This window comes from Oncorhynchus masou, chromosome 5, assembly GCF_036934945.1.
Source record: "Oncorhynchus masou masou isolate Uvic2021 chromosome 5, UVic_Omas_1.1, whole genome shotgun sequence".
Classification (NCBI taxonomy): domain Eukaryota; kingdom Metazoa; phylum Chordata; class Actinopteri; order Salmoniformes; family Salmonidae; genus Oncorhynchus; species Oncorhynchus masou.
Window position 1 is genome coordinate 4954903 of NC_088216.1, and position 17500 is coordinate 4972402.

Below are 17500 nucleotides of genomic sequence, written 5' to 3' on the forward strand. Positions count from 1 at the left end.
ACACATAAAGACAACCCTACTCTGTAGTCAGGTTACATATACAGGTTATATAAAGACAACCCTACTCTGTAGTCAGGTAACATATAAAGACAACCCTACTCTGTAGTCAGGTTACATATAAAGACAACCCTACTCTGTAGTCAGGTTACATATAAAGACAACCCTACTCTGTAGTCAGGTAACATATAAAGACAACCTTACTCTGTAGTCAGGTTACATATAAAGACAACCCTACTCTGTAGTCAGGTTACACATAAAGACAACCCTACTCTGTAGTCAGGTTACATATAAAGACAACCCTACTCTGTAGTCAGGTTACATATAAAGACAACCCTACTCTGTAGTCAGGTTATATAAAGACAACCCTACTCTGTAGTCAGGTTATATAAAGACAACCCTACTCTGTAGTCAGGTTATATAAAGACAACCCTACTCTGTAGTCAGGTTACACATAAAGACAACCCTACTCTGTAGTCAGGTTACATAGAAAGACAACACAACAGGTAATATAAAGACAACCCTACTCTGTAGTCAGGTTACATATAAAGACAACCCTACTCTGTAGTCAGGTAACATATAAAGACAACCCTACTCTGTAGTCAGGTTACATATAAAGACAACCCTACTCTGTAGTCAGGTTACATATAAAGACAACCCTACTCTGTAGTCAGGTTACATATAAAGACAACCCTACTCTGTAGTCAGGTTACATATAAAGACAACCCTACTCTGTAGTCAGGTAACATATAAAGACAACCCTACTCTGTAGTCAACATATAAAGACAACCCTACTCTGTAGTCACTCTGTAGTCAGGTAACATATAAAGACAACCCTACTCTGTAGTCAGGTTACATATAAAGACAACCCTACTCTGTAGTCAGGTTACATATAAAGACAACCCTACTCTGTAGTCAGGTTACATAGAAAGACAACACAACAGGTAATATAAAGACAACCCTACTCTGTAGTCAGGTTACATAGAAAGACAACCCTACTCTGTAGTCAGGTTACATATAAAGACAACCCTACTCTGTAGTCAGGTAACATATAAAGACAACCCTACTCTGTAGTCAGGTTACATATAAAGACAACCCTACTCTGTAGTCAGGTAACATATAAAGACAACCCTACTCTGTAGTCAGGTTACATATAAAGACAACCCTACTCTGTAGTCAGGTTACATATAAAGACAACCCTACTCTGTAGTCAGGTTACATAGAAAGACAACACAACAGGTAATATAAAGACAACCCTACTCTGTAGTCAGGTTACATAGAAAGACAACCCTACTCTGTAGTCAGGTTACATATAAAGACAACCCTACTCTGTAGTCAGGTTACATATAAAGACAACCCTACTCTGTAGTCAGGTAACATATAAAGACAACACAACAGGTAATATAAAGACAACCCTACTCTGTAGTCAGGTTACATATAAAGACAACCCTACTCTGTAGTCAGGTTACATATAAAGACAACCCTACTCTGTAGTCAGGTTACACATAAAGACAACCCTACTCTGTAGTCAGGTTACACATAAAGACAACCCTACTCTGTAGTCAGGTAACATATAAAGACAACCCTACTCTGTAGTCAGGTTACATATAAAGACAACCCTACTCTGTAGTCAGGTTACATATAAAGACAACCCTACTCTGTAGTCAGGTAACATATAAAGACAACCCTACTCTGTAGTCAGGTTACACATAAAGACAACCCTACTCTGTAGTCAGGTTACACATAAAGACAACCCTACTCTGTAGTCAGGTAACATATAAAGACAACACAACAGGTAATATAAAGACAACCCTACTCTGTCCAGTCAGGTAACATATAAAGACAACCCTACTCTGTAGTCAGGTTACATATAAAGACAACCCTACTCTGTAGTCAGGTTACACATAAAGACAACCCTACTCTGTAGTCAGGTTACACATAAAGACAACCCTACTCTGTAGTCAGGTAACATATAAAGACAACCCTACTCTGTAGTCAGGTTACATATAAAGACAACCCTACTCTGTAGTCAGGTTACATATAAAGACAACCCTACTCTGTAGTCAGGTAACATATAAAGACAACCCTACTCTGTAGTCAGGTTACACATAAAGACAACCCTACTCTGTAGTCAGGTAACATATAAAGACAACACAACAGGTAATATAAAGACAACCCTACTCTGTAGTCAGGTTACACATAAAGACAACCCTACTCTGTAGTCAGGTTACACATAAAGACAACCCTACTCTGTAGTCAGGTAACATATAAAGACAACACAACAGGTAATATAAAGACAACCCTACTCTGTAGTCAGGTAACATATAAAGACAACCCTACTCTGTAGTCAGGTTACACATAAAGACAACCCTACTCTGTAGTCAGGTTACACATAAAGACAACCCTACTCTGTAGTCAGGTAACATATAAAGACAACACAACAGGTAATATAAAGACAACCCTACTCTGTAGTCAGGTTACATATAAAGACAACCCTACTCTGTAGTCAGGTTACATATAAAGACAACCCTACTCTGTAGTCAGGTTACACATAAAGACAACCCTACTCTGTAGTCAGGTTACACATAAAGACAACCCTACTCTGTAGTCAGGTTACATAGAAAGACAACCCTACTCTGTAGTCAGGTAACATAGAAAGACAACCCTACTCTGTAGTCAGGTAACATATAAAGACAACCCTACTCTGTAGTCAGGTTACATATAAAGACAACCCTACTCTGTAGTCAGGTTACATAGAAAGACAACCCTACTCTGTAGTCAGGTAACATATAAAGACAACCCTACTCTGTAGTCAGGTTACATATAAAGACAACCCTACTCTGTAGTCAGGTTACATATAAAGACAACCCTACTCTGTAGTCAGGTTACATAGAAAGACAACCCTACTCTGTAGTCAGGTAACATATAAAGACAACCCTACTCTGTAGTCAGGTTACATATAAAGACAACACAACAGGTTACATATAAAGACAACCCTACTCTGTAGTGTTTTTTGGGTTGGGTTGGGGTGGGGTGGGGTTGGGTTGGGTTGGGTTGGGTGGGGTGGGGTTGGGTGGGGTTGGGTGGGGTGGGGTTGGGTTGGGTGGGGTTGGGTTGGGTTGGGTGGGGTGGGGTTGGGTTGGGTTGGGTTGGGTGGGGTTGGGTGGGGTGGGGTTGGGTTGGGTGGGGTTGGGTTGGGTTGGGTTCTCCCTGGAGTTCAGGCCCGCCAGACAGCATACGAACACATAAGTCTTTCCTTCAATCATTATTTATGACAAGAAACAGTAGCTACTCAGCCTCATGGCAAAATGTGTAGAACAGCATGAAATTAAGTCATGAATTCTTGAAAGTTGAGACTGAAAATGTGTGAAATTTTATAAAGGGAAAACATTTGCTTTGGGAATTTTCCTATTACTTTCAATATTATTAATTTCCATTTTGGTTCTTATTCCTGGAAATTCTCTTGTTTGGTGCAAAGGATCTCAATTTCAAATGCTCCCAATAAAATGTTTAAAATTAAAAAAAAAAAACGGGCAATAATGAATATTAACTGACAAAATATTGTATGTAGTTTCTTGCAATAGCCCAAAAATAATATTTATCTTAAACCTGATTCCTAAAAGATTTGTCCAGAGACTTAGTCAACTCCGTCAGATTATTCTAAAATTGAAAAATGAATCAGGAATACGCAGGGGCAGCTATACTATAAGGACCCTGTTTTTAATGACCTCAGTACATGCAGAGCAGCAAGACCACTCATGGTCTGTAAAGTTCATCATGTTCTGTACACTCAGTGTATGTATGTATGTATGTATGTATGTATGTATGTATGTATGTATATATATATATATATATTTCAAATTAATATTCAGACAAATATTTGTGGGGAAAAAAGTTGCCATCTCTGAGCTCTAAAACGGCAATTTTTTCTCTCAGCCTCATGGCAAAATGTGTGAAATAGCCATGAGACTATAGCATATAAAACGACAGTTCTTTCTGCACCATGGCAACATCCCCCCCCCGGGGGGGACTGCACTACGCCACTGCGTTGTACTCAGGGGAGGTAAATACTGCTGACCTGACTCTTCAGTGAGTGTCTTGTCTGTCTTCGGCTGGGTCAAGGCGCTGTCCTGATCTCCAAAAGACCTCACATGGACTCTACAGTTGAGATGAGGACACAAACAGTTTGTTTTTGACACGCGTACATGTTTTCACTAGACACAAGAACACAGCTAATTTGATCTCTCTCAGACAACCGTACCTGAGGTTGTTGGTGTCAATGAGGAAGAGGAAGAGGGGCTCAACACCGCTGTGTTTGCTGAGCGGACACACCTCCGTCTCCTCCGCCTGGAGAACAAACATTACAACATTACTACACAACCTTGTACAACCTTACCACAACCTTTTAGAAACATTACATTAGGCCTATATGAATCCTACCCTGAAAGAACATCTCAAGAACAGCAGACCCTTGTCCTCTCTTCCTGAGCCAATCAAAATTCGCCTAGAACAATCGGCACGTTACCAGGTTGCTAGGTAACATGACTGAACAACATTGTTTGTTATCAAAACAATAACAAGCGACATGGGGAAAGATTTAAAACGCCCCGTGACACGGTTTGTGAAATTATAACAAATGTGAGCAAAAATCACCCAGGAAGAAATACGGTAGCTCCAGTAATAGAAGTCATTTAGTCATTTCCTGAACCTTTTCAACTAGAGAAGCTGTTTTCGTTGCTGTAAAACTGCTTGACTGTCGCAAAGCTGTTCTCTCTCTGGTATTGCTGCTCGACAGCAAACGTGCAAAGCCTATCAGACTGGTGTGGCCTGTGTGCTCTTGGTTATACCAGGGATTAAATGATAACCAACTTTGCTCACTCTGCTCCAATGTATCAAGTGTAAGAGCAGAAGACTGGTCAGAGTCTGCATCCCCCACTCGCCATCACGGCTACAAACTGATGGAGGAATAGATGAGCAGGAAGAGCTGACGGAGAGGAGCAGGTGAGTGAGGTCAGGTACGGGATGAGACCGGTGGATTACAGCACACGTGATATGAAAGTGAAGTGGACATTGTTGGACCGGCGCATATAAGAGACGAGTTGCTGTTGCTTTAAACATTTCACCAAATGTATAAAACACAATTTTCTAATCATTTTATAACACGACCCAGCGGCTTCTTTAGATCGTAAGGCAGAAAAAAAATGTGGTTAATATCAAATGAAACGGTACTTAAACAATGTATTATCTAGTATATTTACTGATAGTAAAACATAAATGGGAGCTTCTCAATATGCATACTACCGTGCTACAAGTGCTTTCTCCGAGGTTGTTCTTGTGAGGACGAGTGTGGAGAACACATAAAACAAGTACATTTCAGCAGCACTTTCACTCCCTCGCGTGTTACCTCGCGCCGCTCCCCCCCCCCTCGCGTGTTACCTCGCGCCGCCCCCCCTCCCCCTCGCGTGTTACCTCGCGCCGCCCCCTCCCCCTCGCGTGTTACCTCGCGCCGCTCCCCCCCTCGCGTGTTACCTCGCGCCGCTCCCCCTCGCGCCCGCTCCCCCCTCGCGTGTTACCTCGCGCCGCTCCCCCTCGCGCCGCTCCTCCCCCCTCGCGCCGCCCCTCCCCCCTCGCGCCGCTCCTCCCCTCCTCGCGCCGCTCCTCCCCCTCGCGCGCTCCTCCCCCCTCGCGCCGCTCCTCGCGCCGCTCCTCCCCCCCTCGCGCCGCTCCTCCCCCTCGCGCCGCTCCTCGCGCCGCTCCTCCCCCCCCTCGCGCCGCTCCTCCCCCTCGCGCCGCTCCGCTCCTCCCCCCTCGCGCCGCTCCTCCCCCTCGCGCCGCTCCTCCCCCTCGCGCCGCTCCTCCCCCTCGCGCCGCTCCTCCCCCCGCTCCCCCTTGCGCCGCCGCTCCCCTCGCGCTGCTCCTACCCCCTCGTGTGTTACCTCGCGCTTCACTTCCCGTTCACTGAACCTTCTCCCAGCCAGGACAATGGCAACAATAGAGACCAAACAAGATATACACAAAGCAAAAGTCTTACTTCAGCTAGCTAGCTAACGTTAGCCCTATTGAATTACTATGGGCTTGCGATCTACGCTCACTACAGTGGGTATCGTGGGCCGGCAAACATGCCAAAATGAACACATGTATTTATTAAACGTATCAAGACAAAATATTGTATTCAGGGAACATATGAAAGGTGAATAGGCAATATTTGCTTCAGATCAAATCATTTTTATACTTTTTTTACCAACGTTTTTTTCTTGGGTTATTTCATATTTCTGTTCATACTCTCCATCGACACGTGATATTTTCATATGTCAAAATACAAACAAAAATATGGAACAAATGGAATACACATCGGAGAAGTGTCCTTCACGCCCTGTTTCACCTTGATTTGGACTCATGTATCGACCCTCCAGTGCTCGGAGCACAGTAGATTGCATTTTGAGAAACACCAAATGTCTCACATAGTAGTCTATATCTCACCTTATCTACTTGATAGTTTAACCAATACCATGGTATTGTTGAACAGTCGATTTTGATTGGCTGGCGGGTCGTTCTAGAGAGTGCATTCATTTCAGATAACGCAAGAGTTGCAAAAGAGATTTGGTTTGATGAGATCTACTCACTGTGTAGGACAGCACTCCATTAACACGAGACTTGGAGAGACTGAATCCCACCTATATGGAGAGAGAAAACAATGATACAATTCACTAACTGGAGACAATATAGCCAGAGATGAAGCTGCACACACATCAGTTGTTCTCACAGGGTGCTTGCTATTGTCCTCGGGCAGTCTCAGGGAGAGAACGTTGACGTCCAGGGTTCCGTTGGCAAAGAAACCAAAGGTGTTGAGATGAACCACAAACCTAGAGTCATTCTGAAAGAGAGAGATGGAGGGAGAGATGGAGGGGAGGGAGAGAGAGGTGGAGGGAGAGATGGAGGGGAGGGAGAGAGGGATGGGGCAAGAGAGATGGGGAGAGAGTGGGGGGAGGGAGAGAGGGAAGGGGCAAGAGAGATGGGGAGAGAGTGGGGGGAGGGAGAGAGGGATGGGGCAAGAGAGATGGGGAGAGAGTGGGAGAGAGGGATGGGGCAAGAGAGATGGGGGGAGAGAGGGATGGGGCAAGAGAGATGGGGAGAGAGTGGGAGAGAGGGATGGGGCAAGAGAGATGGGAGAGAGTGGGGAGAGAGGGATGGGGCAAGAGAGATGGGGAGAGAGTGTGGGGTGAGAGAGAGGGATGGGGCAAGAGATGGGGAGAGAGTGGGGGAGAGAGAGGGATGGGGCAAGAGAGATGGGGGAGAGAGTGGGAGGGATGGGGCAAGAGATGGGGGAGAGAGTGGGAGGGATGGGGCAAGAGGTGGGGAGAGAGTGGGAGGGATGGGGCAAGAGAGATGGGGGGAGAGTGGGAGAGACGGGTTGGAGGGAGGAGAGGGAAAGAGAGTTTGAGGGGGGGTTGACGAGGTGAGAAAGGAGAAGGGAGAGAGGTGGCATTTGTTATCCAAGTATGACAAATATCAATGTGAAAAATGGATCATGAGAACCTTGAGGTTGTAGATAAGTGTATCGAGCCAACTTAGCCATCTGACTGCTTTAACATCTCAGCTGATGTAACGTTAGACAGCTAACTAACTAGCCATTTTCTAGTTGTTTAACTGCAACGTTTCTTTGACAGTCAAGTGTAAAAATCACAGACACATTAAAAGGTTGCCTAGTTAGCAGGCCAACTAAATAGCTGGCAAAGTTAAGTGATTAGTAGTAGCTAGTAAACAGTTGCAGAATTCCCCTGACGTAGGTGCTAAACAAGTGCTACACGTTAGCCAGCTAGCTTAGCTATGGCTGAAAAGGGAAAAACATTGCTCCCACTATCCCAAGTTCGCATATTATTGGCTATAAGTACACATTACCTGAGAGCACACCGTATATGAAGTAACGTTAAAGCAAGGTTGGTGTTATTTTACCTTTAGGGCGAGTTTGTGTCTTCTTGCCTCGCAAAAGGCCAGCACGAGTACGAAAACCGCTAAACCAACGCCCCCATGTCGTCCCATGGTAGCTCACTAGACGGCTGGTAATATGTTACACAACTAGAGTATACACCTATTCACTACAGAATAAATTATATTCCTTGATAACGAGTGAAAATAATCAATTTACCCAAACTATTTTGCTTCCCTAGTTCACACTTCCTGGTATCATAGCTATTTACACGTCACCAGAGTAACCGGTGCCCACTCTGCTGCGGTGCTCCCAGGCGGAGGGAGGGTGTAGGACAACAGAAAACACGAGCTAAGGTTTAAACAGTCTTCTCCAAAGACTGAATATCGTTTCCTGAGAAATAAATGTTTGTTCTCAATGCATCAGTCAGGTTTAGACTAAAATAAGTCCGTCCAATATGATGATGATGGTGACTGCACGTTGTGACCTGTGACCACAATAATCTCATAATGACTGTTTTTCTTAATTCAATGAAATGAAGGATTTCATGCATGAATGAATGGATCAGATACATGTGTTTGTGTAGGGATAAAGATGTAGAAATATTAAAAGCTTAAAAAATATATGAAAATACCTTTATATACTTGTGCAGTGTAGTCTACTATAAATCAAATCAAACGTTTATGAATCACGTACACAGAATACAGTGGGTGTAAATGGCACAGTGAAATGCAAGCTCCTATATACAAATATATAAAACATATTTCCCTTAAAGCTCTGAGGAAGGCCGTGAGGCCGAAATGTAAAGCTTACTAAAGAGCAGTGATACTACCAAGAGCAGTGATACTACCAAGAGCAGTGATACTACCAAGAGCAGTGATACTACCAAGAGCAGTGATACTACCAAGAGCAGTGCGGCGGGTTCCTTCTTTTTTCTCTCTCATCTTATTCAACCATTAAAAAGCAAAGTCCCTGAGCAGTGACTTTACCTGAGACATGAAGCTAATTCAAGACAGTTAAAGGGATTATCAGGTACTTCTGTATACTTTTCAGCCAGTAGTTCTGAAAGTAGGCCCCAGGGCCAAAAGTGGTCCTCAAAAATGTCAGAATACCTCACATACGGTGGGGCAAAAAAGTATTTAGTCAGCCACCAATTGTGCAAGTTCTCCCACTTAAAAAGATGAGAGAGGCCTGTAAATTTCATCATAGGTACACTTCAACTATGGCAGACAAAATGAGGGAAAAAAATCCAGAAAATCACATTGTAGGATTTTTAATGAATTTATTTGCAAATTATGGTGGAAAATAAGTATTTGGTCAACAACAAACGTTTTCTGTAAGTCTTCACAAGGTTTTCACACACTGTTGCTGGTATTTTGGCCCATTCCTCCATGCAGATCTCCTCTAGAACAATGATGTTTTGGGGCTGTTGCTGGGCAACACAGACTTTCAACTCCCTCCAAAGATTTTCTATGGGGTTGAGATCTGGAGACTGGCTAGGCCACTCCAGGACCTTGAAATGCTTCTTACGAAGCCACTCCTTCGTTGCCCGGGCGGTGTGTTTGTGATCATTGTCATGATGAAAGACCCAGCCACGTTTCATCTTCAATGCCCTTGCTGATGGAAGGAGGTTTTCACTCAAAATCTCACGATACATGGCCCCATTCATTCTTTCCTTTACATGGATCAGTCGTCCTGGTCCCTTTGCAGAAAAACAGCCCCAAAGCATGATGTTTCCACCCCCATGCTTCACTGTAGGTATGGTGTTCTTTGGATGCAACTCAGCATTCTTTGTCCTCCAAACACGACGAGTTGAGTTTTTACCAAAAAGTTCTATTTTGGTTTCATCTGACCATATGACATTCTCCCAATCTTCTTCTGGATCATCCAAATGCTCTCTAGCCAACTTCAGACGGGCCTGGACATGTACTGGCTTAAGCAGGGGGACACGTCTGGCACTGCAGGATTTGAGTCCTTGGCGGCGTAGTGTGTTACTGATGGTAGGCTTTGTTACTTTGGTCCCAGCTCTCTGCAGGTCATTCACTAGGTCCCCCCGTGTGGTTCTGGGATTTTTGCTCACCGTTCTTGTGATCATTTTGACCCCACCGGGTGAGATCTTGCGTGGAGCCCCAGATCGAGGGAGATTATCAGTGGTCTTGTATGTCTTCCATTTCCTAATAATTGCTCCCACAGTTGATTTCTTCAAACCAAGCTGCTTACCTATTGCAGATTCAGTCTTCCCAGCCTGGTGCAGGTCTACAATTTTGTTTCTGGTGTCCTTTGACAGCTCTTTGATCTTGGCCATAGTGGAGTTTGGTGTGTGACTGTTTGAGGTTGTGGACAGGTGTCTTTTATACTGATAACAAGTTCAAACAGGTGCCATTAATACAGGTAACGAGTGGAGGACAGAGGAGCCTCTTAAAGAAGAAGTTACAGGTCTGTGAGAGCCAGAAATCTTGCTTGTTTGTAGGTGACCAAATACTTATTTTCCACCATAATTTGCAAATAAATTCATAAAAAATCCTACAATGTGATTTTCTGGATTTTTTTTCTTCTCATTTTGTCTGTCATAGTTGAAGTGTACCTATGATGAAAATTACAGGCCTCTCTCATCTTTTTAAGTGGGAGAACTTGCACAATTGGTGGCTGACAATACTTTTTTGCCCCACTGTATATAATATGTTTGCCATTTTATTTACAAGATGTATATTTGTATAGACTACAACTATAGAATCGAATAGGCATTTGAGTTGTGACAAACAGGGATCCCTCTACATGGGAAGACAACTCTGCTACAGGACATCCATGGGCCCTCATGGAACCACGGGCTGCACCTACTGATACTGGACACCAGGGGGAGACAGAGGAGATACCAATCATAGACTCCTCTCAGCTGAGACTTGAAACACCACCCCCAACAGTGGAAACAACCAGCTGGTATCACCAAGTGGAATCTGCTCCTCAGACCACGGAAGCAGAGCTATGGGCGTCAGTGACGTAGACTTAGAAGGGTGAATCAGAATGATGTAATAAGAGAGCCATCATTGTACAGCGAATAGAGCTAACAAATAATTGGTGGTTAATAAAGGAGATCTTAGTATAAACTTGAGTAGTTAGAAGGAATATAATACTCTAAGAGCCCACGATAGACCTATAAAGGGAGTGACAACGTGAACGAAGGGACAAATCCAACTCACGCAAAGGGCCATTACGAATAAATAGAAGGGTTGGTAGGGCCGCACAGCAAGGCCCCTGTTACACCGAAGTGACTAAAGTCCTACAGTACTCTGCCCAGCCAGAGGCCCCTGTTACACCGAAGTGACTAAAGTCCTACAGTACTCTGCCCAGCCAGAGGCCCCTGTTACACCGAAGTGACTAAAGTCCTACAGTACTCTGCCCAGCCAGAGGCCCCTGTTACACCGAAGTGACTAAAGTCCTACAGTACTCTGGCCAGCCAGAGGCCCCTGTTACACCGAAGTGACTAAAGTCCTACAGTACTCTGGCCAGCCAGAGGCCCCTGTTACACCGAAGTGACTAAAGTCCTACAGTACTCTGCCCAGCCAGAGGCCCCTGTTACACCGAACTGACTAAAGTCCTACAGTACTCTGGCCAGCCAGAGGCCCCTGTTACACCGAAGTGACTAAAGTCCTACAGTACTCTGCCCAGCCAGAGGCCCCTGTTACACCGAACTGACTAAAGTCCTACAGTACTCTGCCCAGCCAGAAGCCCCTGTTACACCGAACTGACTAAAGTCCTACAGTACTCTGCCCAGCCAGAGGCCCCTGTTATACCGAAGTGACTAAAGTCCTACAGTACTCTGCCCAGCCAGAGGCCCTTGTTACACCGAAGTGACTAAAGTCCTACAGTACTCTGCCCAGCCAGAGGCCCCTGTTACACCGAAGTGACTAAAGTCCTACAGTACTCTGCCCAGCCAGGGGCCCCTGTTACACCGAACTGACTAAAGTCCTACAGTACTCTGGCCAGCCAGAGGCCCCTGTTACACCGAAGTGACTAAAGTCCTACAGTACTCTGCCCAGCCAGAGGCCCCTGTTACACCGAAGTGACTAAAGTCCTACAGTACTCTGCCCAGCCAGAGGCCCCTGTTACACCGAACTGACTAAAGTCCTACAGTACTCTGCCCAGCCAGAGGCCCCTGTTACACCGAACTGACTAAAGTCCTACAGTACTCTGCCCAGCCAGAGGCCCCTGTTACACTGAAGTGACTAAAGTCCAACAGTACTCTGCCCAGCCAGAGGCCCCTGTTACACCGAACTGACTAAAGTCCAACAGTACTCTGCCCAGCCAGAGGCCCCTGTTACACCGAAGTTACACCAAAGTGACTAAAGTCCTATGTTTGGTATTTTATTTACAAGATGTATATTTTTATAGACTACAACTATAGAGAATCGAATAGGCCTTTGAGTTGTGACAAACAGGGACATGAGTTTCATTGAATCTGACAGGTCACACTTCCAGAAACCAAAGAATATATAACTTTTCTCTGGAAACAATGTTCATATACTCTATTAACATTAGTACTTAGAATAGACCATTATATTTCCACCAACCATTTCATTTGTTTGGCTTTGTCTTGAAGGCTTTAGGGTAAATTTGTGCATTAGACTAATGCATTGTGGTAAATGTATTTTCCCCATATTGAACAACATTTAAGTGATTAATGAAATATAACTACAGGTATTATTTTCCTTGTTTTCATTCATTTTAAGAGTTTGTCCTGAAAATCAATTGTTTCATCAATATTTTATATTCATGTATATAACATGTTTGGCATTTGATTTACAAGATGTATATTTGTATAGACTACAACTATAGAATAGAAGAGGCAGTTGAATATTACTGAATTCAACTCTATTTCCTTGAATTGCAATTCGGTATCCTGCTTACTAATTCAAATTCATGATTTGAATTTATGAGCCATTCTAAATTCAATTCTGAATTGACCACAAGTCTGTTATACACTACAAAATACAACATGTTTCCCTGAGTGAAATGAGTCCCTGACATTCAGGCTGATTAAAGCTGGAATCTTTAATGGTTAAACAGCCATGTCCATTTGAGATATTACAAAACAAGCTGTAAACGACAACACTGTTTTCCCCTTGAACGTCCTTTTATGCACAATAGAGGAGCACAATATTCACTTTAACTATTTTCAGCATGCTACGCGACGCTCTGTTGCTAGGCAACAAAAACACAACTGTGGTGGGGCGGACAGTGGGGCTGTTTCCCCCTACTGCTGATATACAGTATTTGTAATCTCAATTGAATTGAGGGAGATTAAATAGATTCATGCAATTACAAAACCCTATAACAGATATTTAATCACTACACAATATGCCATCTTTCCCAGAGAGTGAAATGAGTCCCTGAGATTCAGCCGGATTTAGTCCGTGATGTCAGAGAAGTCAAACATAAAGGACACATTCCTTCTCTCAAGAGTTGCTCCTATTTCTCCTGACCAATCACAAAAGGAGACTAGTCCTTATTGTTGGAAAATAATGTCAGTACGTTTTAAAAGATGCTCTTAACCGTTATAGAAACGTATACTCTATATCTAAACAGAGATATATCTGGTGTTCAGTCAGTACAGCTGTCCAGTACGAGTCAGTTGTCTGGTAGATGTTAAGTCTCACATGTTGTTGTCTGAGACCTGTCCAAGATGATTCAACATTCACCATGTTCCAGATAGAAATTCAATCATCTTGTAGTCTGTAGCCAGTGTACCAGAGTAACACAGGTAGGTTGTCTGGTAGACAGTAGCCCTGATCTTGTAGTCTATAGCCAGTGTACCAGAGTAACACAGGTAGGTTGTCTGGTAGACAGTAACCCTGATCTTGTAGTCTGTAGCCAGTGTACCAGTGTAACACAGGTAGGTTGTCTGGTAGACAGTAGCCCTGATCTTGTAGTCTGTAGCCAGTGTACCAGTGTAACACAGGTAGGTTGTCTGGTAGACAGTAGCCCTGATCTTGTAGTCTGTAGCCAGTGTACCAGTGTAACACAGGTAGGTTGTCTGGTAGACAGTAACCCTGATCTTGTAGTCTGTAGCCAGTGTACCAGTGTAACACAGGTAGGTTGTCTGGTAGACAGTGACCCTGATCTTGTAGTCTGTAGCCAGTGTACCAGTGTAACACAGGTAGGTTGTCTGGTAGACAGTAGCCCTGATCTTGTAGTCTGTAGCCAGTGTACCAGTGTAACACAGGTAGGTTGTCTGGTAGACAGTAGCTCCTCGAAGTGCTGCTCTCTGTCTCTGATAAATGTTTTGATATCTTCTGAGGTTGTATCCATGGCGACCTGCCTCAGACTGTCTGTCTCTTTCAGAGCATGTATTAGTATAGTGATATAATATATCCTGATGCTGTTGTATCCATGGTTACCTCTCAGACTGTCTGCTCTTCCAGGTCTTCGACCAGGCAGGGATCTACTTCCTTCAGGACCTGGTAGAAGTGTTTCTGGGCGCGAGCCCCCTTCTTCAACACCATGTCCAGCAGGGCTTGTTTCTCTAGGGTCTTGGTGGATTTACTGACCACCTCCTCCCTCTCCTCGTCATTCAGAACCCCACGATCCTGGAGACGCAGTAATATGGGCTGCAAGAGTCCCAGGCGAGTTTCTAGAGCAATCCTATGTTTTGGAATGAAGTCTTGTCCTGGGAAAATAGGGGGTTTGGCAGGAGTGGCTGCAGGGAGAGGGGCTTGGACAGAGAGAGGAGAAAAAGGGTCTATAACCTCAAGTGTATATATTACACATTTTAAAAGTGTGATCAACTTATATCAAAAAAATATATACAGTGCCTTGCGAAATTATTCGGCCTCCTTGAACTTTGCGACCTTTTGCCACATTTCAGGCTTCAAACATAAAGATATAAAACTGTATTTGTTTGTGAAGAATCAACAACAAGTGGGACACAATCATGAAGTGGAACGACATTTATTGGATATTTCAAACTTTTTTAACAAATCAAAAACTGAAAAATTGGGCGTGCAACATTTGGTAACCTCTCAGGCTTTCTTCTTCTCCAGGTCTCTGACCAGGAAGTGGTCAGCTTCTCTCAGGACCTGGTAGAACTTCTCCTGGGCTTCATCCCCTTTCCTCACCACCATGTCCAGCAGGGCTTGGTTCTGTAGTGTCTTGGTGGATTTACTGAGCACCTCCTCCCTCTCCTCAGCATTCAGAACCTTGTGATCCTCCAGATGCAAGAGAATGGGCTGCAAGAGTCCCAGGCGAGTTTCTAGAGCAATCCTATGTTTTGGAATGAAGTCTTGTCCTGGGAAAATAGGGGGTTTGGCAGGAGTGGCTGCAGGGAGAGGGGCTTGGACAGAGAGAGGAGAAAAAGGGTCTATAACCTCAAGTGTATATATTACGAATGTTAAAAGTACGATCAACTTATATCAGAAAAATATATATCAGAAAAATAGTATAATTCAGTTGTATTGATCTTACAATACAGGCCATCAGTAATAGTCATTAATTATGCTACTCTGACCAGCGGTAGGCCTGTCTCTCCTTGGGAGTAAGGAGTTTACATTACACCGATTAGTGCTTTACAAAATATGGACTGTTTTATCTGAACTGTTACCTTGATATCTGTAGAAACCCTTCCACGGATATTCATGATTCACAAATAGACTGGACAGTAGGTCTAATATGGACCAGGCTATATTCTTCTTCTTCTTCAATGTCAGTTCAGCTTTTTTAACTTTGGCAGGTAAGAACACCGCGAACGTTGTGGTGTAGTTTTCGTAGTCTTTATCATTATCAAACTTCTTGTTCTGGATCAAAAAATGGACAAACATAAGACAGTGTCAGTTGAACAACATTAACTTCCTCTTGAAGTCTTTGATTCAGTCAGTTCCAGCACTAACCCAGGCTACCTGACACCTGCACGGCAGATCATTGGTTTTATTGGTGTTGAACAACATTAACTTCCTCTTGAAGTCTTTGATTCAGTCAGTTCCAGCACTAACCCAGGCTACCTGACACCTGCACGGCAGATCATTGGTTTTATTGAGGTGATATGTCGGAGGTGGAATCGCTGAGCGGCTGGTCTTGTCATTGTCACAAAACCACACCTGTATCATCCCAATCAAGGTGTATATTACCAACATGTTCCACTGTTCCAACTTGTAACAAGGCTATATGGGATTATTACTAATGTCACTCAGTGCATCTGATTGGTTTTTCCTCTCTGACATCATCTAAATCAACACGATGAAGCTGCTATGCAGTTGTTGGTTATCAGGAGTTTAGGGTGGATCTGATTGAGTCCAGCTGTTTTTCCTGTTATTCAGTGGATGTTGAACTATTAACCATCACTACCTTAGGTGTCACCTTATGATACCCATCAGTGGAGAGGCTGTAAATCTGATCAGGGGTCAGTTCACAGTCAGAGGTTGTTTCAATGAATGTTTCTCTCATGCCATTCCTCCTCGCCCTCTCCTCTTGCACCTGGAGTAGAGCAGTAGATTATCTTGATGAGAGCAAAATATCTTCTCAATAACAATAACTAGGATTCAGAATTAATTTCAAATCCCCGATAGGACAATAAGTAAAAATGTCCGTTATGGCATTACAGTTGTCACCTTCATTCGGACAACGTTCCGAGGCAGCAACAACACGTGCAGTACAGGTTCCAGTTCAGGGTCATCTGATGGACGGTAGAACAACAACACCTGGGCTTTGATAGGGAAGACAGGAGCATCCTTCTCCTTGGTGAGGCCATAAGCACAGAATCCAGTGATGTTTATTATGACATGTGTTTCTGTTATCTTATGAGGAGGGATAAACTCAATGATGTCATCAGTCACATGGGCTACAGACAGGAAGTCACATCCACCACCTGGGAAAGAAAAAGAAAACAGCATTGTTGGTTAGAAAGTAACAAGAGATAGAAAACACTACAATCACTTGTCTTATTAACTGTGTAGTTACCAGGGCAGATCTCACAGTATGTTTGAGGTGTAGTTACCAGGGCAGATCTCACAGTGTGGGAGGTGTAGTTGACTGACAGACCCCTTAAGGCATGTAAACATGAACAGGGGTCCTGCAGGTCTCTTGCCACTCTGGGATAGAAGCCTCATGTCCCAGTGGACTGTCCTATAGAGCACCTCTCCCTCTCCCTCCATCCTGAACACCAGGCCTGTTATACTGCACTGGAACAGACCTGCACTGGGGCACTGGAACAGACCTGCACTGGGGCACTGGAACAGACCTGCACTGGGGCACTGGAACAGACCTGCACTGGGGCACTGGAACAGACCTGCACTGGGGCACTGGAACAGACCTGCACTGGGGCACTCTAACCTGTAGTGTATAACAAATGTATGACATACAATGCATTTAAAATAGGAAAAGCACATCTGAGTTTGCTTCTTATAGGTGTGTGGGAATAATTCAATGATATCTTTAAAGCTAAATAAATACCTGCACACTGCCAGTTTCACGTTGTTTATGTAAGTTGTTTAATTAGATCTTAAATAAGGGATTCTGGCAAGAGCAGTGTTGGTGTTTCTTTTAAAATGACAAATGGCATGAACTGTTCTTTAAGACTTCATATTCTTA

General features: G+C 43.9%; 2 protein-coding genes across 10 annotated transcripts in view; both read right to left on the reverse strand.

Annotated features, from left to right (window-relative positions):
- Window positions 1–9087, reverse strand: part of LOC135531271 (protein GPR108-like) — a 39028-nt gene extending 29941 nt beyond the window's left edge. The window contains exons 1-5 of one of the 2 annotated variants that reach the window (XM_064959396.1): window positions 7951–9087; window positions 6746–6871; window positions 6621–6671; window positions 4259–4344; window positions 4076–4155 (exon numbers count right to left, since the gene is read on the reverse strand). In XM_064959396.1, the coding sequence (XP_064815468.1) occupies window positions 4076–4155; window positions 4259–4344; window positions 6621–6671; window positions 6746–6871; window positions 7951–8037 (430 nt within the window). In that variant the 5' untranslated portion in view covers window positions 8038–9087. The remainder of the gene's footprint in view (window positions 1–4075; window positions 4156–4258; window positions 4345–6620; window positions 6672–6745; window positions 6872–7950) is intronic. The other variant, XM_064959403.1, reaches the window with a different exon arrangement.
- Window positions 9088–14853: 5766 nt separating this feature from the next.
- Window positions 14854–17500, reverse strand: part of LOC135531287 (caspase recruitment domain-containing protein 8-like) — a 76552-nt gene continuing 73905 nt past the window's right edge. For 7 of the 8 annotated variants that reach the window (XM_064959427.1, XM_064959412.1, XM_064959425.1 and 4 more), the window contains 5 exons: window positions 16908–17242; window positions 16522–16778; window positions 16259–16387; window positions 15519–15711; window positions 14854–15251 (listed from right to left, as the gene is read on the reverse strand). In XM_064959427.1, the coding sequence (XP_064815499.1) occupies window positions 14941–15251; window positions 15519–15711; window positions 16259–16387; window positions 16522–16778; window positions 16908–17242 (1225 nt within the window). In that variant the 3' untranslated portion in view covers window positions 14854–14940. The remainder of the gene's footprint in view (window positions 15252–15518; window positions 15712–16258; window positions 16388–16521; window positions 16779–16907; window positions 17243–17500) is intronic. The other variant, XM_064959429.1, reaches the window with a different exon arrangement.